Source organism: Thalassophryne amazonica, chromosome 10 (genome assembly GCF_902500255.1).
Source record: "Thalassophryne amazonica chromosome 10, fThaAma1.1, whole genome shotgun sequence".
Lineage (NCBI taxonomy): Eukaryota > Metazoa > Chordata > Actinopteri > Batrachoidiformes > Batrachoididae > Thalassophryne > Thalassophryne amazonica.
Window position 1 is genome coordinate 60060580 of NC_047112.1, and position 26089 is coordinate 60086668.

At 39.8% G+C, this 26089-nt stretch overlaps 1 protein-coding gene across 3 annotated transcripts in view; it reads left to right on the plus strand.

Annotated features, from left to right (window-relative positions):
* Nucleotides 1-432: 432 nt before the first annotated feature.
* ndufs7 (NADH:ubiquinone oxidoreductase core subunit S7) overlaps nucleotides 433-26089 on the plus strand; it is a 33224-nt gene continuing 7567 nt past the window's right edge. Inside the window, exons 1-9 of one of the 3 annotated variants that reach the window (XM_034180078.1) lie at nucleotides 433-473; nucleotides 10562-10598; nucleotides 11670-11741; nucleotides 11833-11953; nucleotides 12210-12389; nucleotides 12691-12737; nucleotides 14470-14558; nucleotides 22252-22350; nucleotides 22408-22523. In XM_034180078.1, coding sequence (XP_034035969.1) covers nucleotides 458-473; nucleotides 10562-10598; nucleotides 11670-11741; nucleotides 11833-11953; nucleotides 12210-12389; nucleotides 12691-12737; nucleotides 14470-14558; nucleotides 22252-22349 — 660 coding nt within the window. In that variant the 5' untranslated portion in view covers nucleotides 433-457 and the 3' untranslated portion in view covers nucleotide 22350; nucleotides 22408-22523. Of the gene's footprint in view, nucleotides 474-10561; nucleotides 10599-11669; nucleotides 11742-11832; nucleotides 11954-12209; nucleotides 12390-12690; nucleotides 12738-14469; nucleotides 14559-22251; nucleotides 22371-22407; nucleotides 22524-26089 lie in introns of those variants that run through there. The other 2 variants (XM_034180077.1, XM_034180079.1) reach the window with 2 other exon arrangements.

Below are 26089 nucleotides of genomic sequence, written 5' to 3' on the forward strand. Positions count from 1 at the left end.
AGACCAAAGAGGAGGTTCATGGATGTGCTGAGAGAGGACATGCAGGTGGTTGGTGTGACAGAGGAAGATACAGAGGACAGGGTGAGATGGAAACGATTGATCTGCTGTGGCGACCCCTAACGGGAACAGCCGAAAGACAAAGAAGAAGAAGGTGATATTGTGTATGTGGAAAAAGTTTTAGATCTTTGAGTTCATCTCATACAAAATGGGAGCAAAACCAAAAGTGTTGCGTTTATATTTTTGTTGAGTGTATCTTCCCATTTCCTCATTAGTATTGCCTACGACAGACTCCATTAATGCTGCACACCCTTAACAGTTGGTGGCGGTAATACACCGTGTCGGTTTGTAAACCGCTAAAAAACTCGATAGTAGTAGTAGAAGAAGAAGAAGAAGACGATGATACACGGTAACTCCGCCCATGATTCCGCCTTTAGTGACGCAGCCAGGTTTACTAAAGATGGCGGCGTTGTTTGGTAAGAAAAATAATATTTCTGTTCTGTGTGGAGATTACATTCTTCTGAGGGTATATTTATGCGCTATTTTGAAACGGCAGTGCATAAAATGAATATGACCAGTATTTCGGCCTCGTTGTTTGATGTCACTTATGAAATTTTCGTGTTTGCGTACACTGACCTTGTCTGTTAGCAAAGTAGCTTAGCTGAGGTTTGTTATGTATGGGTTATTTAACGGCGCGTCTGGGGTGCAAACTGCAACAGTAGGACAGTTTTTAACTAAATGAATACATCTACGTTGTGCAGAAATACACTGTTAGCCTTATTGTTAAACTTTCAAATCAAATCAAATCAATTTCATTTATATAGCGCCAAATCACAACAAACAGTTGCCCCAAGGCGCTTCATATTGCAAGGCAAAGCCATACAATAATCACAGAAAAACCCCAACGGTCAAAACGACCCCCTGTGAGCAAGCACTTGGCGACAGTGGGAAGGAAAAACTCCCTTTTAACAGGAAGAAACCTCCAGCAGAACCAGGCTCAGGGAGGGGCAGTCTTCTGCTGGGACTGGTTGGGGCTGAGGGAGAGAACCAGGAAAAAGACATGCTGTGGAGGGGAGCAGAGATCAATCACTAATGATTAAATGCAGAGTGGTGCATACAGAGCAAAAAGAGAAAGAAACACTCAGTGCATCATGGGAACCCCCCAGCAGTCTAAGTCTATAGCAGCATAACTAAGGGATGGTTCAGGGTCACCTGATCCAGCCCTAACTATAAGCTTTAGCAAAAAGGAAAGTTTTAAGCCTAATCTTAAAAGTAGAGAGGGTGTCTGTCTCCCTGATCCGAATTGGGAGCTGCTTCCAGAGGAGAGGAGCCTGAAAGCTGAAGGCTCTGCCTCCCATTCTACTCTTACAAACCCTAGGAACTACAAGTAAGCCTGCAGTCTGAGAGCGAAGCGCTCTATTGGGGTGATATGGTACTATGAGGTCCCTAAGATAAGATGGGACCTGATTATTCAAAACCTTATAAGTAAGAAGAAGAATTTTAAATTCTATTCTAGAATTAACAGGAAGCCAATGAAGAGAGGCCAATATGGGTGAGATATGCTCTCTCCTTCTAGTCCCTGTCAGTACTCTAGCTGCAGCATTTTGAATTAACTGAAGGCTTTTCAGGGAACTTTTAGGACAACCTGATAATAATGAATTACAATAGTCCAGCCTAGAGGAAATAAATACATGAATTAGTTTTTCAGCATCACTCTGAGACAAGACCTTTCTAATTTTAGAGATATTGCGCAAATGCAAAAAAGCAGTCCTACATATTTGTTTAATATGCGCATTGAATGACATATCCTGATCAAAAATGACTCCAAGATTTCTCACAGTATTACTAGAGGTCAGGGTAATGCCATCCAGAGTAAGGATCTGGTTAGACACCATGTTTCTAAGATTTGTGGGGCCAAGTACAATAACTTCAGTTTTATCTGAGTTTAAAAGCAGGAAATTAGAGGTCATCCATGTCTTTATGTCTGTAAGACAATCCTTCAAGAGTTCATTATCATGAATGTACATATAACACAAAAGCACGTGAGAATAATTTAAGAAGTCTGTGTTTACTCAAAGTTGAGTTAGTCATTGCAATCATAGGCGTAGGAGGTGGGGTCTATTTGGGGGCCAAAACCAAATTTGCCCAAATTTCAGAAACCCCCATCGGGTTTCTCTAGTACTCATATACAGTGGGGAAAATAAGTATTTGACCCCCTGTCAGTATTGAAGGTTTTCCCACCTACAAAGAATGGAGTGGTCTGTAATTTTTTATCGTAGGTACACTTCAACTGTGAGAGATCGAATCTAAAAAAACAATAAAAAAAAATTCAGAAAATCACATTGTATGATTTTTAAATAATTAATTTGCATTTTATTGCATAAAATAAGTATTTGACCCCTAGAAAACCAGAGCTTAACAATTGGTATAGAAACATTTGTCTGCCATTACAGAGGTCAGACGTTTCCTGTAGTTCTTGACCAGGTTTTCACACACTGCAGGGATTTTGGTCCACTCCTCCATACAGATCTTCTCCAAATCTTTCAGGTTTGGAGTTTCAGCTCCCTCCAAAGATTTTCTATTGAGTTTAGGTCTGGAGACTGGCCAGGCCACTCCAGGACCTTGAAATGCTTCTTATGGAGCCCCTCCTTAGTTGCCCTGGCTGTGTGTTTGGGGTCATTGTCATGCTGGAAGACCCAGCCATGACCCACCTTTAATGCTCTTACTGAGGGAAGGAGGTTGTTTGCCAGAATCTCTCAATACATGACCCCATCCATCCTCTCTTCAATACGGTGCAGTCGTCCTGTCCTCTTTGCAGAAGAGCACCCCCAGAGTATGATGTTTCCACCCCCATGCTTCATGGTTGAGATGGTTTTCGTGGGGTTGTTCTCATCCTCTAAACATGGTAAGTGGAGTTGATTCCAGAAAGCTCTGTTTTGGTCTCATCTGACCACATGACCTTCCCATGCCTCCTCTGGATCATCCAGATGGTCACTGGTGAACTTCGAACAGGCCTGGACATGTGCTGGCTTGAGCAGGGGGACCTTGCTGCCCTGTAGGATTTTAAACCATGACAGCATCATGTGTTATTAATGTAATCTTTGTGACTGTGGTCCCAGCTCTCTTTAGGGCATTGACCAGGGCATTGACCAGGTCCTCCTGTGTAGTTCTGATGTAGTTGGGAAAACCTGCAAAACTGACAGGGGGTCAAATGCTTATTTTCCCCACTGTATATAACCTCTTTGGTTGGTCCACAGGTGGCCCTTAGTTCTCTTACTCACCACCAGTAGGCAGCACTGCTTGGGCTTTGGGATGGAAGGAGTGGGCTTTATGCTGGCATTTACAACCCTAGACCCTGGCACTAGACTCTATAGAGTTGAAGACATCTGTTCTACTTCTACACTGATGATGGTCATCACACATTCGAGTAAAATTTCATCAATTTTTTTTTCTTAGCCTTAGGAATATTTTTTAGACATAAGCATATTTTTCTTAACATGGCCCATGCCCGAATTTCCCAGCCCATCTGCCTGAATTTGAGCATTTTGCCGAGCCCAGGGGGGGCGGTTGCCCCCCGCCCCCCCACCTCCTACGCCTATGATTGCAGTAATGGGATAACCATTATTTAAAGTACTTCATGTTATATGTGTAAGTAAAATAAAAATATAGAAAGTGAAACACCATTAAACAAATTAAAAGCAAGCGATTAAAACATCACTGTTGTTATTTACTTCCGCCTTTCACGCACATGCGCACACAGACGGTAGGCAGAAAACTCCAGACTCCAAGCAGAAGCGATGAGAAAACACACGGGAAGATGACTTCAGACTACGTGTCAACTCTTGATCTCAAAGATCGAAAGTGATATTGTGAGAAATTAAATGTTGGAGATGACGACCATGAAGGATTTCACGTTTTTGGAGGCCTGCAATTATTTTATCAGTGGTCATGTGAGGGACGCTGTTATCAGTCTGTTGGTGCAGACGTTGATGTCTGTCTGCGATCTGTCTTCTGTCTGGTTCTGTCTCTGTGGGCTGAGTGCAGCAGCAGGACGGGCTCTGAAGTTGAGTAACTTTTTAAGCGCGGTCCAAAAAACGCACTTGTACACAGTCCGGGCGGTGTGCGCATTGTGTGTCAGGCTGCAGTTCACCTGTGTTGACAGAGTCATTAAATGCAGTTCTGCGTGTGCGTCCATGGTTGAAAAGTGATGGAGAAAACACAATGAACCAAAGGTTTCTCTTTGACAAAAAAAAAAAGACACCTCAAGGAGGTAGCAGCTTTAATTAGTTACATACAACTGTGTGGATCACACGACTTCCAAAAATAAAAAAAAGGATCCTCAAACACAAAATCAGCCCATCCATAACAATTTGAGAGCATATCAATGAGACCTCTTTGAGGACCTTGTTGACACATCAGTCTGTGTCAAGCTGTACGCACGAGAAGGGGCATATTTTGGACACTGTGCTCTCTTTCGGTCTTAATCCTAACGCAGTTGAGATTTGTGAAACCTACTTCTCTGATCACTTTGCTGTTTTATTCTCTTTAACGTGGTCTCGGAGCATGGTCAGTCCGTGTGCCACGGTGCGCTGGGTGCTCACATTCAATACTGAGTTACCCGCCCTGTATTCTGATGCTTTTCGTGAAACATATAGAAAACGCAATGGAATCAATGGAAAAAAGATAATCTTCATGTTTCCTTGCAAATACTGAGGGACAGACTGACTATCAGAGAGCAGCTAAAGCCGCTAAAAGTAGATTCATGTCAGATCTTATGTCCTCAAACTGTCATAAACCTCAGGTGGTTTTTAACACTCTGAATTCGCTTATTAGTCCTCGTGCTAGCAATATTGCTGTGCCCTCGGCCAGCCTTTGTGAAGATTTTCTCTTATTTCAGAGATAAATTAATTGTAAATTAATGTTATTTGGAAATGATAAAAAAGACATACAAATACAGTTAAATATACAAGGGGTAAACATAGAACGTGTCAAAAGAAAATAAGTTTTTAGGTGTTATTATTGATGAAAAAATTAATTGGAAAGAAGGTATCAAAGAGTGTTGCAGTATTAAATAAAGCAAAGCATGTTCTTGATTGCAGAGCACTAGTACATACTTTGTATTGATCATTGATTTCACCCTACCTGACTTACTGTGCTGAAGTTTGGGCAACAATTATAAAACCACAGTGCAACCACTATTCATTCTTCAAAAAAGAGCATTAAGAACAATTCATAATGCAGGTTATCGTAACCACACCAACCCATTGTTCATTAAATCTCAAATATTAAAACTTCACAATATGATTTTGTTCAACACTGTTCAATTAATGTACAAAGTGAAAAATAAACAAGTGCCCTTTAGAATTCAAGAATTTTTTACTGAGCGAGAGAGGGAAAATCTAATTTACAGGGCTTGTATCATTTTAAAATTGCTGGCGCTCGGGCGACCAGAAAAGGTTTCTGTGTCTCCATGTGTGGCCCTAGAATATGGAATAACCTGATGGATGAACTCAAACGATGTCCAAATATCAATCAGTTTAAAAATCAGTATAAAGACATGATGTTTTCAAGATATGTATCTGCTGAAGAAGGCTGAGTTTTGTGTGTTGCCAATTGTAAATGTAAATTTGTTTGGTAGCATTCGGATTGTGTCCTTTAAGCTGAAGAGTTTGAAGTGGTTGAAAATGGGAGTGTGAATAGATGGGTTTTTTACTTCCTCCGCTCCTTTTCGGCTAGATCATTTTATTTTTGGTTAAAGGGGTCTACGGCATTAATAAGCTTTGCTTCTGCCTGTACCCTTTCAGGCACACGGATGCATTGTAATCCATTTTCTTTCTTTGTTGTAAGTTTTTTTTGTTGTTGTTGTTTTGAACAGTGTGTGCTGAATAAATTCATTCATTCAGATAAAATCTCTGATCCTGTGTTTGAGGTGGAGTCAGCAGATCCCTCCATGTGTCATGCTGTTTTTGATTGTTTTAATCCTACTATCTATTTGTGAGCTGACTGAAGTTGTTAATCAGCTTAAGCCTTCTTCCTGCACTGTGGACATTGTTCCAGGTCATTTGTTTAAAGATGTTTTTGAGTGTATTGGTCCATTTGTCGCTGAACTTGTGAGCCCCTCTTTACTAAGTGGCTGTTTTCCATCAGCTCTAAAACATGCTGTAGTCCAGCTGCTCATCAAAAAGAGCAATCTTGACCCAAATGTGTTGTCCAACTATAGACCCATCTCTAAATTATTTGTGTCTAAAGTCTTAGAGAAAGTTGTTTATGACCAATTGCAGGCTTATCTGGATCTTAATGAAATAGGTGAGAAGTTTCAATCTGTTTTTACATTAAGACACAGCATTGAAACAGACCTTTTAAAAGTTTTTAATGACCTTCTTTTAACTGTTGATGTAGGGAATTCTGCTGTTCTTATGCTTTTAGATTTGTCTGCAGCCATTGACACAGTGGACCACAGTGTCCTTGTGACTCACCTCGAGACTCACATAGGTATTAAGGGTTCAGCGCTAAATTGATTTTGAGCCTATCTTTCCAACAGAAGTTTTTCTGTTAATGTAGGACAGTACTCTTCCTCTGTGTCTCCTCTTAAATATGGCGTGCCTCAGGGCTCAATTTTAGCACCACTTCTTTTTGCTTTGTACACGATCCCTCTTGGGTCTGTTTTTAAAAAGCACAAAGTCTGTTTTCATTGTTTTGCAGATGTCATTCAGATTTACCTTCCTGTAACTTCCTGTGATACGCAGGCTGCTGTAAAAATACTACTGGACTGTCTGAATGATGTACAAGTCTGGATGAGAACTAACTTTCTGAATCTTAATAAAAATAAAACTGAGATTTTAGTGTTCGGGCAAAGTAACCCTCTACAAGGACAAGACAGTGTTATTGGTCCTCTGTCCACTTTCTGCTGCCTTTTTGTAAAAAAAATCTAGGGGTGATAGTTGACCCAATGTTCAGATTTGATAAGCACATCAGCTCTGCCATCAGGGCCAGCTTCTTTCAGCTGAGGACTCTTTCCAAAATTAAATCTTATTTTACTCAAGTTGATTTTGAAAGAGCTATCCATGCATTTATAACGTCATGTCTGGATTATTGTAATGCTCTGTACATTTGGCTGGATCTGTGCTTCCTACAGCGCCTGCAGAGTGTACAGAATGCTGCAGCCCGCAGCATTCATATTTTGTGTTAAATATTAAAGTTTTGGCTATTGTTTTTATGTGCCTGCACTGTATAGGCCCAGTGTATCTGAGTGAGCTCCTGCAGCTGTACACTCCACATAGGGCTCTGAGGTCAGCTGAGCAGCTTCTCCTGGCTGTTCCTAAGGCCAGGCTTAAATCCAGAGGTGATAGAGCCTTTTCTGTGGCAGCGCCACTACTGTGGAACAATCTTCCGCTGTCTGTCAGGTCCTCAGAGTCTGTGGAACAGTTTAAGTCCAGACTGAAAACTCATCTCTTTTCCCTGGCTTTCAACACTGGATAAGTGGTATATGCTTTGCTCTGCTATTTTGCTGTGTATTTTTAGATTTGTTGTTCTTTTCCTTTTGTTAATATTTTACAGTTATTGTATTGCTATCATTGTGAAGCACTTTCATCAGCTGCAGCTATGTTTAAATGTGCCATATAAATAAACTTGAATTGATATATCCATCCATCCATCCATCCATTTTCTTCCGCTTTATCCGGACTCGGGTCGCGGAGGCAGCAGCTCAAGCAAAGCTGCCCAGACCTCCCGATCCACACACACCTCCCCCAGCTCCTCCGGGGGAACCCCAAGGCATTCTCAAGCCAGTCGAGAGACGTAGTCCCTCCAGCGTGTCCTGGGTCTTCCCCGGGGGCTCCTCCCGATGGGACATGCCCGGAACACCTCTCCAGCGAGGTGTCCAGGGGGCACTGGAAAAGATGCCCGAGCCACCTCAACTGGCTCCTTTCGACGTGGAGGAGCAGCGGCTCGACTCCGAGCTCCTCCTGAGTGACCGAGGATTGGGTGAATTGATATATGTATGTATATGTTTCTTCTCGCTGGTTTTATTTCTTCCACGGCTTACAGTCATTTTGATGCCGGTGAGTCCAACTTTACACTTTGTGTTCATCCGTTTGTCTGCAAAATTGCTCTTTTGCGTGTTAAACTGTTTGATTTCAAAATGAACCGAAAATCTGATCGTTAGTTTGCAGCCCTCATACTAACTTCAGTCACAGCTTATCGCCTAAATGTGGAGCTGCACAGAGAAAACCAAAGGGAAAAAATAAAAAAAGTACAGAAGGGGAGGTTTGTTTTTAATGCGATGTGTTGGAACCATCGATTTCTATTGGAACACAGGGTGAGCTCATGTGATTACATCTTCCACCTGTACTAGACGTAATTCTGAGCCAAACCACATCTGATCCTTGAGACTTAATGCTTGCAAAGTGAAAATTTTTCAGACAGGTTGTCATCTATCTGGATGTGATGTTTTTTTATGCACGGTGCTGAGCTGGCAGCGTGTGATGGATCACCGAGTGCACACAGTCAGTGGCTGCATTAAGTTTTCTGCCTACCGGTGTGGCCCCGCCTGGTGCGTGACGTCATTGTGATTCCTTCTATGCAAATGAGTCTTGTGTTTCTGTTTAAATATTTCAGTGGTGTCTACAAATCTCAAATGTAATGGCAGTGCATTCCATATTTTGGAAGCAACAACCCTGAATGCACAGTCTTCTTTTGTTTTGAAAGTGGCTGTTCATATGTAGCCATATTAGTAATAACAAATTCTATTCGTACGTAGTGCATCCTTGTTATGGTTAGGATTAGTGGTTGTGGTTAATGTAGTTTTTGAATCTACGTATCAGTAGCAAATACATGTACAAGTACATAGCCTTATGATCACGTGACCTATATTGACCATTGACAGAGATGCTACATACCAATAGAATTTCGTTATACGAATACGGCTATGTATGGATAGCCACTGCCTTTGGTTTTCAGTCTAGACCAGGGGTGGGCAATCGTGCCACGAAGGGCTGAAACACTGCAGGTTTTCCTTTCTACCAATCACTTCAGCAGGTGATTTCATTAAAGATCAGGTGTTTATGTTCAGGGAAGAAGCTCATCAGCAACCCACCTGTTGAGGTGACTGGTTGCAAAGAAAACCTGCACTGTCTCGGCCCTCGTTGCCCACCCCTGGTCTAGACCAAGGGGCCACCAACAGGTTTTTGTCAGGGGACCTCAGAGACTTTGACTGATAAAGGTATGCATTTGACCATGTAGAGGTCGGAAAGCGTTACCAAAATTCTAAACTTAAGTCTGGACTTTATGGGGAGTCGGTGCAAATACAACAAAATAGGTGTCATGTGAGACCTCTTTGAGGACCTTGTTAAAATCCTTGCATCTGCATTCTGGACTATTTGTAAATGGGAGAAGACTTGCTGGGGCAAAAGAAAATTGTAATAATCCCTACATGGAGAAATGAACCATGATCACTTCCATTTCAGAGTTATAAAGTTATATTTTCACCACCCTTCAGTGTTCGGATTCAGAAAAAATGATCCGAAGTGTTCCTTAAGAACGTGATCCTTTCTTAACTGTAAATTTTGTGATCTGTGACACCCCTCATTGTTACGCACTGTGATGTGTGCTGTGGTCTGTACGCATCCACCAGAATGAATCCTTTTTTCCTCCCCTCTCATTGAATGCTATAGACTTTTTATATGTTAAGCAGTTGTACTCCATGCTTTGATCTCAGTCTGGTAGTCAAATCCATGGACTGCATTTGATTAATACACGTTGTGGCATTGTGTAGTGGGTCTGTGTTTTATACAGATTGAACAAGCTATTTATGTGAGCTGGCGCAGGATCAAAAGGCATTTGATAAAAGATGATGTAGATCTTTTATTACATCCGCCAAGGAAGTAATAAAATAATCTGCATTTATTTATTTGTCTGTCTGTCTGTTAACAGGATTACATCACAAATACTGCATGGATTTTGATTAAATGTTCACCACAGATACATATTAAGCCATAGATGACTCCATTAAATTTTGGAGGCGATCCGGATTCTGGATCAAGTTTCACTTTATATAGGCTTTGAAGGATTACTATTAGCAGGATTACCTCACAACTACTGCACAGATTTAGACGAAATCTTCACCACAGATACATATTAGGCCATAGATGACTCCATTAAATTTTGGAGGCGATCCGGATTCTGGATCAAGTTTCACTTTATATAGGCTTTGAAGGATTACTATTAGCAGGATTACCTCACAACTACTGCACAGATTTAGACGAAATCTTCACCACAGATACATATTAGGCCATGGAAGAATTCATTAAATTTTTTATATAGTCTTTGAAGGATTACATTGAAACTACTTCAAGGATTCTCACCAAATCTGCGCCACAGATAGATATTAGGGCATAGAAGACTCCACTGAATTTTGATGGTGATCCGGATTGGTGGATGTCAGAAATCTCTGATTGCTCTTCTTTAGTTTTGTGATGGCAGTAACACAGCAACAATCCATGATCACAGTATTTACTGCAAGAGTTCTAAAAATCTTTTTTTTTTTTTCTTTCTTTCTTTCTTTCAGCGCCTCGCCTAGCCATGTTTGGCACTTTTTCTTCAAGGTAAGGCAACTTTGTTCCTAGTTTTGAAACTTGATGTCATTTAAATGTTAATGCATGTCAGGTTCTGAAACCAGGAATGGCTGGATACACACGCAGAACACAGACACCTAGGTTTGATGTTCAGAAGGCTTTAGTGAGTTTACAAGCAAAGGTTGGTACACATAAAGGCAGTCCAAAAACAGCAGCAATGTCAGGATCATTGGGCTAAAGGCGAGGTCGAAAGAACAGGCAGGGTGGTCACAAAACACAGCAAGGCAGTTAAAAAATGAAGGTTATGAAAAAAGGCTGGAAGCAAAAGCGGTGATGTACAATGATCTGGCAGAGAAGAGAAAAAAGAGAGAGGCTTAAATATTGAGAGTAAGGAGCAGGTGTGATGGGAAACGGGTGCGAGGTAAGAAGCCAGAGTGTGGGTGTGGATAGCGAAAGGGGGCCATCGACCATTAAGAACCAAAGTGACATACAAGAAAAAGCAGTGACATAAACCCCAGTCAGAAAAAATACAAGAAATTATTTCACATAACATTAACCAAACCCTGACAATGCATTGTTTAAAAGTTACAACATTCACATAATCTGTCTTGTGTCATATATTTTTTTTTTTATGTCTGATGACTTGTACATCATCCACATTTTCTTTTGCTCTTAAAAGAAAGGAAAAAAAGATCATTTACTTATTTGAGGTGAAGTTCCCCTCCACTGAAAGGAACCCCTTTCTCTTATTTGCAAGAGCTTTGATTTTTTGTTCTATCTTTGGGCAGAGAGTCTACATCAAGTTTGTACAAACATTCTGTGTAATCCTTTATAGTCTTATCAACTTTAGGAAGCTCAGGCCTAATCTTCATCACCACAGTGAAATCTGTTCCTTTGTCTCTTACACACTATTTGGAATCAATGTGTTTCTCTACTTAATATTACCTTCCACTGAAATGTCAGGTCAAGTGTCAGAATAAGACCTCTCCCCTTGGTTACATTTTTTTCTAGATATATTTCTCCTTGGGTTCTTTTTCCACCACTAATATTATTATTTTTTTAATACTGCTATATCTCTCTGACCTACTCTTCTTCCAACAGAAACATTTTAGTTTTTGCTCTCCAACAGAAGAGTCTCCACAGGGGTGCAAAATGTGAAAATGCCTGTATGAGGTGAGGTTAAGAATGAAACATCAGCATGGAGGACTGACATCCCACCAACACTCTGCACGTGTTTAAGTGTCCCTCCATCATTTTGCTGTAGTGTGGTTCCAGCCAGAGAGAAAAGTACAGCAGTGGCAGCGACCAAACCAGCATCTGCACCCAGCAGCAAGGGGGAGTATGTTATCACCAAGCTCGATGACCTGATCAACTGGGCACGCAGGGTGAGGAGGCGGGGCACTGTTTGTGCCAATCAGGACCAGCATGTGGGACAGTTCGTTTTCTTTTTAGCTTTGTCAAGATAATATGGAAGGCTATTAGTGTCTGGTGACTACAAATTAACCACACAGACATGTTTAAAAATAAAAACAACTATCAATGGTTCTGGTATTTCTCAGTTGAAAATGTTTTACTTGTAATTATTCCTTTTTCTTCACGTGTTAATAGTTTTGTCTCTTCCCTGCTGTACTTTCTCCTCAGAGCTCTCTGTGGCCTATGACTTTTGGGCTGGCGTGCTGCGCAGTGGAGATGATGCACATGGCGGCGCCGCGTTATGATATGGATCGCTTTGGCGTGGTGTTCAGAGCCAGCCCCCGGCAAGCTGATGTCATGATTGTGGCAGGAACGCTGACCAATAAGATGGCCCCAGCCCTGCGGAAGGTGAGAGGAGAGAATTTACAGGTTGCAACACATTTACTTCAGGTTAGTGAAGTATTGCTAACAATAACTGGGTCATGATTAGATATTGTGTTGTAATTTAGGTTATCTAAAACACTGCTCTAATTTTTGTTCCCTCTGCCAAATAGGAGTACAAAAACAATACAGCTGTGAAAATACTTCCTGGTTTAGCAATAACCTGTTTGTGAATTGACAGACTGATGTGAAGCTTTCTTCCAGCTGACAGGACAAAATAGTTCTTAGTCAAATATTGTAACAGGACTGAAGTTCTTCTTTTGAACAGGTCTATGACCAGATGCCTGAGCCAAGATACGTCATTTCTATGGGAAGGTAAGCTAACTCCTGAATACTCATTTTGAATTTCATCATCTTCTTCAGCTAGTCAGTTTAATGCCCTGATTATAATGGTTTTTTTTTTTTTTTTCTGCATTTAGGACTCATCCTGATAGCATCAACATACAGTAGTGTTCAGAATAATAGTAGTGCTATGTGACTAAAAAGATTAATCCAGGTTTTGAGTATATTTCTTATTGTTACATGGGAAACAAGGTACCAGTAGATTCAGTAGATTCTCACAAATCCAACAAGACCAAGCATTCATGATATGCACACTCTTAAGGCTATGAAATTGGGCTATTAGTAAAAAAAAAAAAAGTAGAAAAGGGGGTGTTCACAATAATAGTAGTGTGGCATTCAGTCAGTGAGTCTCTCAGTTTTGTGGAACAAACAGGTATGAATCAGGTGTCCCCTATGTAAGGATGAAGCCAGCACCTGTTGAACATGCTTTTCTCTTTGAAAGCCTGAGGAAAATGGGACGTTCAAGACATTGTTCAGAAGAATGGTGTAGTTTGATTAAAAAGTTGATTGGAGAGGGGAAAACATATACGCAGGTGCAAAAAATTATAGGCTGTTCATCTACAATGATCTCCAATGCTTTAAAATGAAAAACAACAAAAAAAAGACGCGTGGAGGAAAACAACCATCAAAATGGATAGAAGAATAACCAGAATGACAAAGGCTCACCCATTGATCAGCTCCAGGATGATCGAAGACAGTCTGGAGTTACCTGTAAGTGCTGTAACAGTTAGAAGACGCGTGTGTGAAGCTAATTTATTTGCAAGAATCCCCCGCAAAGTCCTTCTGTTAAATAAAAGACATGTGCAGAAGAGGTTACAATTTGCCAAAGAACACATCAACTGGCCTAAAGAGAAATGGAGGAATATTTTGTGGACTGATGAGAGTAAAATTGTTCTTTTTGGGTCCAAGGGCCGCAGACAGTTTGGAGACGACCCCCAAACTCTGAATTCAAGCCACAGTTCACAGTGAAGACAGTGAAGCATGGTGGTGCAAGCATAATGATATGGGCATGTTTCTCCTACTATGGTGTTGGGCCTATATATCGCATACCAGGTATCATGGATCAGTTTGGATATGTCAAAATACTAGAAGAGGTTATGTTGCCTTATGCTGAAGAGGACATGCCCTTGAAATGGGTGTTTCAACAAGACAATGACCCCAAGCACACTAGTAAACGAGCAAAATCTTGGTTCCAAACCAACAAAATGAATGCCTCGCAGATGTGAAGAAATCATGAAAAACTGTGGTTATACAACTAAATACTAGTTTAGTGATTCACAGTATTGCTAAAAAAGCAGTTTGTACATAATAGTTTTGAGTTTGTAGCGTCAACAGCAGATGCTACTATTATTGTGAACACCCCCTTTTCTACTTTTTATTTTACTAATAGCCCAATTTCATAGCCTAAGAGTTTGCATATCATGAATTCTTGGTCTTGTTGGATTTGTGAGAATCTACTGAATCTACTGGTACCTTGTTTCCCATGTAACAATAAGAAATATACTCAAAACCTGGATTAATCTTTTTAGTCACATAGCACTACTATTATTCTGAACACTACTGTAACTGCCTGCTGTATCATCTGAGTGTCTAAACTAGTGATGTTATTATGAAATGGTGTTCTGCGAGTCACCAAAACCTATGTTTTGAAGTTTTACTGCTGTACAGAGTTCAGGAGTAATACGCGATAATCCTGGTTTTCCAGTTGTGCCAATGGAGGAGGCTATTACCACTACTCATATGCTGTCGTCAGAGGCTGTGACCGAATCGTACCAGTGGACATATATGTTCCGGGTGAGGATTCTGCTTTTCCCGCACACACTAGAAATCTATATGGTGATGCTGGAGTGTGTATAAAAAAAATTATTTGTCTTGCAGGTTTTGTGAAATTTGATTCTTTAATCAGTGTTTAATAGACTAGGTGACAACACTTATTTGCCACAAAAATTGTAAATGCCAAACCTTGATGATGTGACAGACAAACTGGTTAGCCTTTAGGCATTCCATCAAGAAACCTGTCCATTCTGACAATAATGCAGAGTTGCATCGGGACGGGCATCCAGCATAAACCCACTCAGGGTTTATGCTGGATGGGAGAAACTGAAGAAACTTAGTAATTAGTATAACCTCTGTAAAAGTTTGGGATACATACTTTACGATTGCCCTGTCAGTTTGTCTGTTCATGAGAATTGTAAGTGCAGCTCCCGCTAAATCTTTCCCAATCAGGGCCTGAGACCTATTGGTGCCACTTATTATCTCTGGGTTCTGTAGCACAAAGCACATGAGCATCGCCGATTCCCCCACTCAAAGCCAGTACCTATCCACTGTAGGGAACAGAGTCACAGGATGAATATAATAATGTTTTGGAATATTGAAAATTATCGCTTGTGGATAATTTTACCTCGGGGCACCACCTAGTTCAAAAGATAGGTCCTTGTAATTTAAGCATTCATTAATTGTTTAGTCTCAATTTAATTAATCAGTCTCAGTTTCTAAAGGATAAGCTCCGCAGGTCAGATCCAACACCCTCTGTAAAACCATACAAAATTACAGACAACTTCACACGTTTAAGATATTTATTTAACCCTGGCAGGAGTTAAATAACAGGACATATCACACAATTTATTGATGACGACCTTCAATGAGCAATGATTATATGGTGTTCAGATAATTTGGTTTCGTAGCGGGAGTTTTAGGAGTAAGATTCGTCCTAATTTAACAGGTAATTTACTTTGGTATTAACCTGCTAGAAGATTAATGATTTTGAATAGAGTTAAATAAAGCCACTCTGTTTATCTGACAACATAGCCCGGTCTTACTTTGCGCAGTGCAGCGGGTCTCCGTGAGGTTCGATGCTGGAATCGTCTGGTTCAGTCGACGCCCTGTCCGCCACACAGCTTCGTCAGGGACCTTGACAAAGAGGCTCTGCCGGTCTGACCCGCTCGGTCTCGTCAGTGGCGGGGATGATTTCTGTTGTTGTGCTGTGGTTTCGCGGCGGCAGTTGAAGTCGCTGTTGAACGTCTCAGCTGACCTGGATGTTTTTCTCTGCAGCGCTCTGGAGTCTGGCTTGTCAGAATAAAGGCTTGAGCGTCTTTATTTTCTATCAAAAATCAAAAATTCGTCTTTCGCTGTCTTTTGGAAGCTTGGTCAAATCAGAATTCAGTGCAAAAATAACTGACTTTAGAAAAAAAATGTTTGTGAAAGGAATTTGGAGTTTGAAGAAGAAAAACGTTTTAATTTGAAAATTCGAAAAAGTAAGTTAAATGCGCCAGCGCGTTTAACTTGACAAAGGTTGCAAAAGTTATCTGTCAGAAAATTAAATAAATTAAATTCTTGTCGGTACGCCAAACAAGAATGAGTCTTAAGTAGCACGTGGCATTAAACAAAGGGTCATAAATCTTACTATTGATGGCTTAGGCGCGTCTTTAGACTCAAGAAAAGCGGCAAGATGCAGAAAAGTGAAGAGAGGAAAAGAGCGAGAGAAAAGAGTGTAATTCTGTAACTGGTTTACTTGGAATTATATATATATATATAAGAACACACTAAGTAAACATTCCCCAATGAACAGAGTATAACACATCAAATATAATACTTTCATGCATAAATAGAAAAGAGTGACATGTTTCCTTTTCTCTTTTGTTTTGTTCTTTTGTTACAACAATACAAGGAAATTTTCCTTTTTAAAATGTGGTTAGAACGATTGGAGTCTGCAGGAAGTCAATGACCTGTCCTTCCCAAATCGTCCCACAGGGGTCACTCTTGTTCCATGGTTATATTTTGATTTTTCTAGCAGAGGTGGATAAAACATAATATTTAGTCCATTTCAACCCAAGAAGCTTTGCCATAATCGGTGGTCACGGGCAATCAATTAGTGAGCTGTTTTCTTTTGAGTCTAGTGTGAAAAACCTCTTTTTTAGGACTTTTGGTGAAGAAAGTGTCTTTCTGTGGAGGTTTTTTTTTTTTTATGTGAGAGGGGAGTTGAGTTGCATCTGGTTTGGAGTACTGATAAGAATTCATAGCTCCGTGTGAAATGCTCTTTGGGGTAAGCTTAAATCCTGAATGCGGTCGGGGTTTGTTGACAGATCCAAGCTGTGCATGGCTTAGAGCGTCACCTCTTTGACACCTGGAGATATACCAGGTCTTGCTGTATGGAGTTTATCTTTCTTTGAAAAAACTCAATGGCCTCATCTTAATGCAAGCTTAAGATGTTGGCTGTTTGATCACAGCTTTCCGCTACACCACAGCTGGATGGACTAGCATGGCATGGAGATGACGTGTCATGTCCAAGGACACAGACAGGTAGTGAGACTAAGAATCAAACCAAGCTTTACAAGCATCTGGAAAGTATTCACAGAATGACAAAATGTTTTTTGAAATTTTTGCAAATTTATTGAAAATAAAAAACTAAGAAATCACATGTACGCAGGTGTTCACAGCCTTTGCCATGAATCTCCAAATTGAGCTCAAGTGCATCCTGTTTCCAGTTATCATATTTGATGTTTCTAGAGCTTAACTGGAGTCCACCTGGGGTAAATTCAGTTGATTGGACATGATTTGGAAAGACACACTAGGTCCGACAGTTGACAGTGCACATCAGAGCACAAACAAAACATGAAGTCAAAGGAATTGTCTGCAGACCTCCAAGACAGGATTGTTTCAAGAGACAAATCTGGAGAAGGATAGAGAAACATTTCTGCTGCTTTGAAGGTTCCAGTGACCACAGTGGCCTCCATCATCCATAAATGGAAGACGTTCAGATCCACCAGGACTCTTCCAAGAGCTGGCTGCCCATCTAAACTGAGCGATCGGGGGACGTGACAAAGAACCCGATGGCCGCTCTGTCAGAGCTCCAGCATTCCTCTGTGGAGTGAAGAGAACCTTTCAGAAGGACTACCTTCTCTGCAGCAATCCACCAATCAGGCCTGTATGGTAGAGTGGCCAGATGGAAGCCCCTCCTTTGTAAAAGGCACATGGCAGCCCACCTGGAGTTTGCCAAAAGACACCTGAAGGACTCTGACCAAGAGAAACAAAATTCTCTGATGTACGTCAACAAAGTATTGAGCAGAAGGTGTGAATACTTATGTACATGTGATTTCTTAGTTTTTTATTTTTAATAGAATTATAAAAATTTCCAAAACCTTTTTCATGTTATTATGGAGTGCTGTGAGTAGAATTTTGAGGGGGAATAATGAATTCACTCCATTTTGGAATAAGGCTGTAACAGAACAAAATGTGGAAAAAGTGAAGCGCTGTGAATACTTCTGGATGCACCATATATATCAGTTGACAAGAGGCACAATTAATTTAATCAGCCCTTTAGTTATACAGTGATGAAAGTTTTCCGTAAATTACCAGAAATCAGGGTTTTTACTCATGTGGTGAATGTTTTTTGGGTTATTTTTGACAACATACATCAGTCCATTCCTTCAGTTCCACGCCCAAACGGTGGCCCGAACAGTTGGTTTGCAAGTCGGCAATAATTTGCGAAGAAGAGTTCATTTGTTTTGGGCTTAAGAGTTTATAAAGTCATATTTTGGGGGACTGCGCTGTTGTTTTCCTAACGGTTTGCTTTGTTGTGGACATTAAGTCATGAGCTGCATTTTTTTTCTCCTGTAATCATACATTAAGTGGAGCTAACAGGTGAAGCCTTCAAGCTGCTAAAAAAGCTAACGCTGTTAGCATTCAGACGACAGTTTAACTCTGAGTCAAAACCATAAAATTAATGAGTTTGAGCAACGGACAAAAATTTGTTTGAGGTGAGTGAAAATAAATAATACGTGACATTAGTGCTCTGCTGAGGTTTATCAACTAAATTAGCTTTTAACTGCTGGATACTGAATCAGTCACTGTTGAGCTGAATGTTTGACCTATTTATATTTTAACCAAATAATATATATGAGTTCAGTGGTACAGATATTTCATGAGGTGAAAGCTGGAACAAACCATTCAACTCTGCTTCGCCTCGTTGAATGGTTTGTTCCAGCTTTCACCTCATGAAATATTCGTACCATTGAAAGAATGTAAAAACATTCATTATTTGTTTTATATAACGGCTAAAATAAATCCTTATTATTTGATATTTTATTAATTTATAAACAACAGAAAAGGGACTTAATTGGTGTTCCACTGTGACGTGTAGTCCACTGATGCTGTGCACTGACTTCGGATGTCCATTTAAAAAAAAAAAAGAAAAAAAGACTTTGCGTAGTTTCTCAGTCCAGCCAAAAATCACATCAGCGTTTCACGTGAACAGGTCTTCATGCATCCAGACGTCTTACAGTGGAGTGGATTTTGTGTGTGTAGCAGCGTCAGTTAACTCAATCAAATCATTGTCATTGTCCCTTGCACGCGCACACACACGCAACCAGCTCGGTGGACTGTGTACGTTCTCAGTGCAGCGAAAATCACGTCAGAAATGAGTCCAGCTTTTGTTCTTTCTTCCTGCTAACAGCTAGGCAGCTCAGTGGATTTGTTTTGTGTGTGCGCGAGCATGTGTGGGTGTGCACATACTCATGCACACGCTTGAGCGCATACACGTGTGCATGCGTGCGTGGAGACGTGTGCGTGCGCAATCATGTGTGCGCGCGTGCACGTGAGAGTGCAATGGTACCAAAAGTATGGAACCAAATTTGCACTCCAAATGGAACCAAGCCGCAACACAAATGGGATGAATTAATCCATGTCATGTGACATACAAAGCCCCAATCAAATGACAAGGATCCACTCAGCTGTTATATAAAGCTACACATTTTTTATTGTTACTGCTGTAATGTTTCTGTGTAGGCTCTCAGTTGTCCAGGTGGTTTCCATAGTAGAGAAGCTTGAATCTTCGACTGGACTCGGTTGAGTCAAGACAGAAGTCAGACTACCAGAGAAAGAATTTTAACTGAGGAAGCTTCTGCGATTTGAAGCAAAACGTTCTCACGTCAAGCAACCCAGTCCAGTCGAAGATTCAAACTTCTCTACTACAACCCCTGGCAAAAATTATGGAATCACCGGCCTTGGAGGATGTTCATTCAGTTGTTTAATTTTGTAGAAAAAAGCAGATCACAGACATGACACAAAACTAAAGTCATTTCAAATGGCAACTTTCTGGCAACTTTCTAAGAAACACTATAAGAAATCAAGAAAAAAAGATTGTGGCAGTCAGTAATGGTTACTTTTTTAGACCAAGCAGAGGAAAAAAATATGGACTCACTCAATTCTGAGGAATAAATTATGGAATCACCCTGTAAATTTTCATCCCCAAAACTAACACCTGCATGAAATCACATCTGCTCGTTAGTCTGCATCTAAAAAGGAGTGATCACACCTTGGAGAGCTGTTACACCAAGTGGACTGACATGAATCATGGCTCCAACGTGAGAGATGTCAATTGAAACAAAGGAGAGGATTATCAAACTCTTAAAAGAGGGTAAATCATCACGCAATGTTGCAAAAGATGTTGGTTGTTCACAGTCAGCTGTGTCTAAACTCTGGACCAAATACAAACAACATGGGAAGGTTGTTAAATGCAAACATACTGGTAGATCAAGGAAGACATCAAAGCGTCAAGACAGAAAACTTAAAGCAATATGTCTCAAAATATGAAAATGCACAACAAAACAAATGAGGAACGAATGAGAGGAAACTGGAATCAACGTCTGTGACCAAACTGTACGAAACCGCCTAAAGGAAATGGGATTTACATACAGAAAAGCTAAACGAAAGCCATCATTAACACTTAAACAGAAAAAAACAAGGTTACAATGGGCTAAGGAAAAGCAATCGTGGACTGTGGATGACTGGATGAAAGTCATATTCAGTGATGAATCTCGGATCTGCATTGGGCAAGGTGATGATGCTGGAACTTTTGTTTGGTGCCGTTCCAATGAGATTTATAAAGATGACTGCGTGAAGAGAACATGTAAATTTCCGCAGTCATTGATGATATGGGGCTGCATGTCAGGTAAAGGCACTGGGGAGATGGCTGTCATTACATCATCAATAAATGCACAAGTTTACGTTGATATTTTGGACACTTTTCTGATGTTTGGGGATGATGAAATCATTTTTCAAGATGATAATGCATCTTGCCATAAAGCAAAAACTGTGAAAACATTCCTTGCAAAAAGACACATAGGGTCAATGTCATGACATAGGGTCAATGTCAACCTGCAGGTGTTAGTTTTGGGGATGAAAATTTACAGGGTGATTCCATAATTTATTCCTCAGAATTGAGTGAGTCCATATTTTTTTCCTCTGCTTGGTCTAAAAAAGTAACCGTTACTGACTGCCACAATTATTTTTCCTGATTTCTTATAGTGTTTCTTAAAGCCAGAAAGTTGCCATTTGAAATGACTTTAGTTTTGTGTCATGTCTGTGATCTGCTTTTTTTTTCTACAAAATTAAACAACTGAATGAACATCCTCCGAGGCCGGTGATTCCATAATTTTTGCCAGGGGTTGTATTACTGCTGTAACTACAAGAACAGTCTCAACTTTAAATAAAAACATCTAAGTTATTTATTTTATTTTTTTTAACCATCAAGTAATCAAAGAAAATAGCACAGGACTGTTTCATATTTCTTTCGATTTTTGGAAATACATTTCTTGACCCACATCAGAAACATACATTTGCTGGATGAATGAATGACTACGTGTACACATTACTTTTCATGCTATTTTATTTGTCTAAAAATAGTTTTCTAATGCAAGAAAAGTTTAACTTCAAAATGTACAGTAATCAGAAATTAATGTTGAAGTAAAAACACTTTTGTAAGGATTTTAAGGTGGCCAAGAATTTGAAAACGGAGATAATCAATAGCTCCAAAGGTCCTGCCCAAACTAGGAAATCTCAGAAGTGAGTAAAGGTTAAACAAGTTGATGCATTAATGTAGGATAAATACTCCTATTGTTTCATTTGAATTGATACTGAGAATTACTATTTTTGTTTTTTTATTGACATTTCTTTTAGGGTGTAGTTTTCTGAACCACAATATATGTTTTTTGGATTAAAGGCTGGTAGCACAATACAAGTTCTGTGAAAACACTGGGGTGGGAAAATTGACCTGCCCCCCCCCCCCCCCCCCCATTTATTTATTTATTTTTTGGGTGAGTAAATAGACCTGAAAATGCATCTGAATTCTCAGTTTTTTCTGGGGGGAACCCCCAAGGGCTTTGGGCCTTTGGCCCTTACCAAACATTTTCAGGTTTTTTTTTCCATGGCCCACTTTCATGACTGTTGATAACACAAACAGTGTTGGCAATTACAAGGCATAAACAACTCAAGTATAGTGCTTCTTTTTGCTACTGATAAAAGAAGGGTTCAGGGTTACTGAACAGATGATCATCGTTGAGGTAAACATGCAACGCAATTAAATGTTTAAAAAATAGCATGTTCTTTATTTCTAATACATACCATAGATATGACTTGCTCACCGGTTGCTGTTTTTGTTGTTGCACATAGTCCAGACATTTAAAAACATTTTTTCTCTCCCCCATCTTAGGTTGCCCTCCCACTGCAGAAGCTCTCCTTTATGGGGTTTTACAATTGCAGAGGAAAATCAAGCGTGAAAAAAGGTTGAGCATCTGGTATCGGAAGTGATGTGTGTGTGTGTGTGTGTGTGTGTGTGTGTGTGTGTGTGTGTGTGTGTGTGTGTGTGTGTGTGTGTGTGTGTGTTTGAGATGTTAATGGTGTATTTCTGGTTTCACTTGGAGCTCTGCATCTGTAACAGCAGGAGCTAACATAAATAAAGTAATTGTTATTTACAGAAGTTGAGTTGTACTGTCTCTGTTCATTCCCTGCAGTTTTAATGTCTACAGACAGTGAAAGCGGTATCAAACTGTAATCTTCATGTATTTACAGTCTGAGCATTTCAAATAATTTAACCACAGCTGTTTCTTCTTGCTTATGGTTAACTTTTGTCATCAACTTCAAATATCATGATATATTGGTCTTTGCTAGCATTTTTGCATAAATTTGCATGGAATGTTTAGCTCTGTGCCCAGAGAGCCACATGAGTCAGTAGGTGGTGCTAGCGATTACCATCTCTGACTGCACACAGCTGCAGCTGAAGGGTGGATGCAAAATTGGTGAGCTCTGAGGGGCAGTGTGCTTAGTTTTTCTCAAATTTTATTTATTGCAAGCCTTGGTTTACCCATACGGCCAACTTTTAAATTTTTTGGGGCAGCTACATTGTGTGCGCAAATGGAAAGTTGATCTTTTTTTAACTTACTTTCAATATCGTCACTTATAATATTGACTATATTCCCTCTCAGACACTTCAGTTTTGAGTTTGTATTTACTGTCTAAGTCCATCTTGCTAGATAGTCTTGATGATCCTTCCCCAGGAATTACTTCTGATTCCCTGCAGTGCCATGGTGTTCCACAGTTGGCAAACCATGAACTAAAAGTCCCAGTTTAAAGGTGAATTTGTTAGCAGGGTCTGAAGAATCTTTGTTCTCTTGGTTGCTGTAAACTAATACAGTATATTTAAGAATGTAGAGAAGTAAAAGTTGAATTATGCATTTCTGTGTAAATCAGAGTTACAAATCAGTTACAGGTGTTTGTTTTTGAAGAGTTCTTCAGCAGTACTTTCCCCTTTGGAAAAAAATGAAACATTAACCACCACAACATACTGGCTTAATAAGGTGTTTTTTGTTTTTACCCTGCATCTACATAATAAATCACTTGTGTGTTGTTTGTGGGGATCCATGGGCTCTAGATTGGGTAGCATTTATAAATAGGTAGCTGACATTTTTCAAGGGTGGTAATAAATTACGCAGTTTTTATAATGAGTTGGAGTGTGAGTCCAGAATGTTTTTAGAACTGTAGACCTTTAAAACTCAGCCCTTTAATTTCCTGTTAATTACATATTTTTTTAAAAGTTTATTTTCTGTCTTAATGTATTTTTAAATTGTTCAGGTTCTTGTTATCATATACACACGGTTATTATTTTATTTTATTATTTCTTCAATTGTCATTTGATTTTTAAATGGACCACAATGGAAATAAGTGTTTTCACTTTCTTGTGGCATTCATGTATTTTTTAACATATTTACAATTATATTATGTACTTACATCAAACTTACTAAATAAAATCACACACACATGCTTTTAATATATAGTTGCTTCGTGGATATGGGCCCTGGGCCCGTATTCACAAAGATTTTCAGTCCTCTCAAGGGCAGGAATCTTTGGGCTAAGTTAGTAATAATAACTAATAATGCTACAATATAATTTTAAACAAAACACAACAGAAAAGATAAAACCAACTAACAATAAACATAAATCACTTTCCTGTGAGCACCTAGTGACTCTTACACCTCCACTTCATCCCTGTTTTATTCAAGTTTAATGACAGTTTGTTTTGGTCAAACCATATTTTCAATTTGTTAATTTCTTCAGTGATTTCCTCCAGAACTATCTGCCAAGCTAGAAAACTGCATCCCAGTAAGAGCAGAATACTACTGGAATGAATTTGAATAAGAAAGTTGGGGGTTTTTTTTCTCACCAAAATTAATGCTGCACTCACTGCAGTTTATTGTCTGGAATAGTTCCAGATTGCATTTCAGAGCTTCTAGAATTCAAACATTTTTGTGCGGGTGGTGTTGGGGGTAATTTTGGGTTACAGCTTTTTTTATTTTTCACCACTTTCATCACTGAATATGTCAATCGTGAGTCACTTTTGTGAAAATTAAAGTCACTAACTGGGACTCCTGTCTTGTTGCGAGAAAGAAAGGAGAATCGTCCTCCGTTCTGTTCACACAGTTCCAAATGCTGCGCCGCTCTCTACCCAGTTGTTAGAGTCCAGTTGGAATTAATAACTTCAAAGCGAAACACCATTTAAATCAAATGACACCTCTTTCCAAATGTAATACAAACTGCAGTTGATCAAATCGTTTTTTCCTCCCAAAATGAGACATCCTGCACTGATGTGCAGCTGCCGGCTGAGCTCAGCTCAATGATACGGAGTGACATGCATGCCACAAACATGCCATCACTGACTGAATGCCACACTACTACAACCCCTGGCAAAAATTATGGAATCACCGGCCTCGGAGGATGTTCATTCAATTGTTTAATTTTGTAGAAAAAAAGCAGCTCACAGACATGACACAAAACTAAAGTCATTTCAAATGGCAACTTTCTGTCTTTAAGAAACACTATAAGAAATCAGGAAAAAAATTGTGGCAGTCACTAACGGTTACTTTTTTAGACCAAGCAGAGGGAAAAAATATGGAATCACTCAATTCTGAGGAAAAATTATGGAATCATGAAAAACAAAAGAACGCTCCAACACATCACTAGTATTTTGTTGCACCACCTCTGGCTTTTATAACAGCTTGCAGTCTCTGAGGCATGGACTTAATGAGTGACAAACAGTACTCTTCATCAATCTGGCTCCAACTTTCTCTGATTGCTGTTGCCAGATCAGCTTTGCAGGTTGGAGCCTTGTCATGGACCATTTTCTTCAGCTTCCACCAAAGATTTTCAATTGGATTAAGATCCGGACTATTTGCAGGCCATGACATTGACCCTATGTGTCTTTTTGCAAGGAATGTTTTCACAGTTTTTGCTCTATGGCAAGATGCATTATCATCTTGAAAAATGATTTCATCATCCCCAAACATCCTTTCAATTGATGGGATAAGAAAAGTGTCCAAAATATCAACGTAAACTTGTGCATTTATTGATGATGTAATGACAGCCATCTCCCCAGTGCCTTTACCTGACATACAGCCCCATATCATCAATGACTGTGGAAATTTCCATGTTCTCTTCAGGCAGTCTTTATGATTCATTGGAACGGCACCAAACAAAAGTTCCAGCATCATCACCTTGCCCAATGCAGATTCGAGATTCATCACTGAATATGACTTTCATCCAGTCACCCACAGTCCACGATTGCTTTTCCTTAGCCCATTGTAACCTTGTTTTTTTCTGTTTATGCGTTGATGGCTTTTGTTTAGCTTTTCTGTATGTAAATCCCATTTCCTTTAGGCGGTTTCTTACAGTTCGGTCACAGACGTTGACTCCAGTTTCCTCCCATTCGTTCCTCATTTGTTTTGTTGTGCATTTTTGATTTTTGAGACATATTGCTTTAAGTTTTCTGTCTTGATGCTTTTATATCTTCCTTGGTCTACCAGTATGTTTGCCTTTAACAACCTTCCCATGTTGTATTTGGTCCAGAGTTTAGACACAGCTGACTGTCAACAACCAACATCTTTTGCAACATTGCGTGATTTACCCTCTTTTAAGAGTTTGATAATCCTTTGTTTCAATTGACATCTCTCGTGTTGGAGCCATGATTCATGTCAGTTCACTTGGTGCAACAGCTCTCC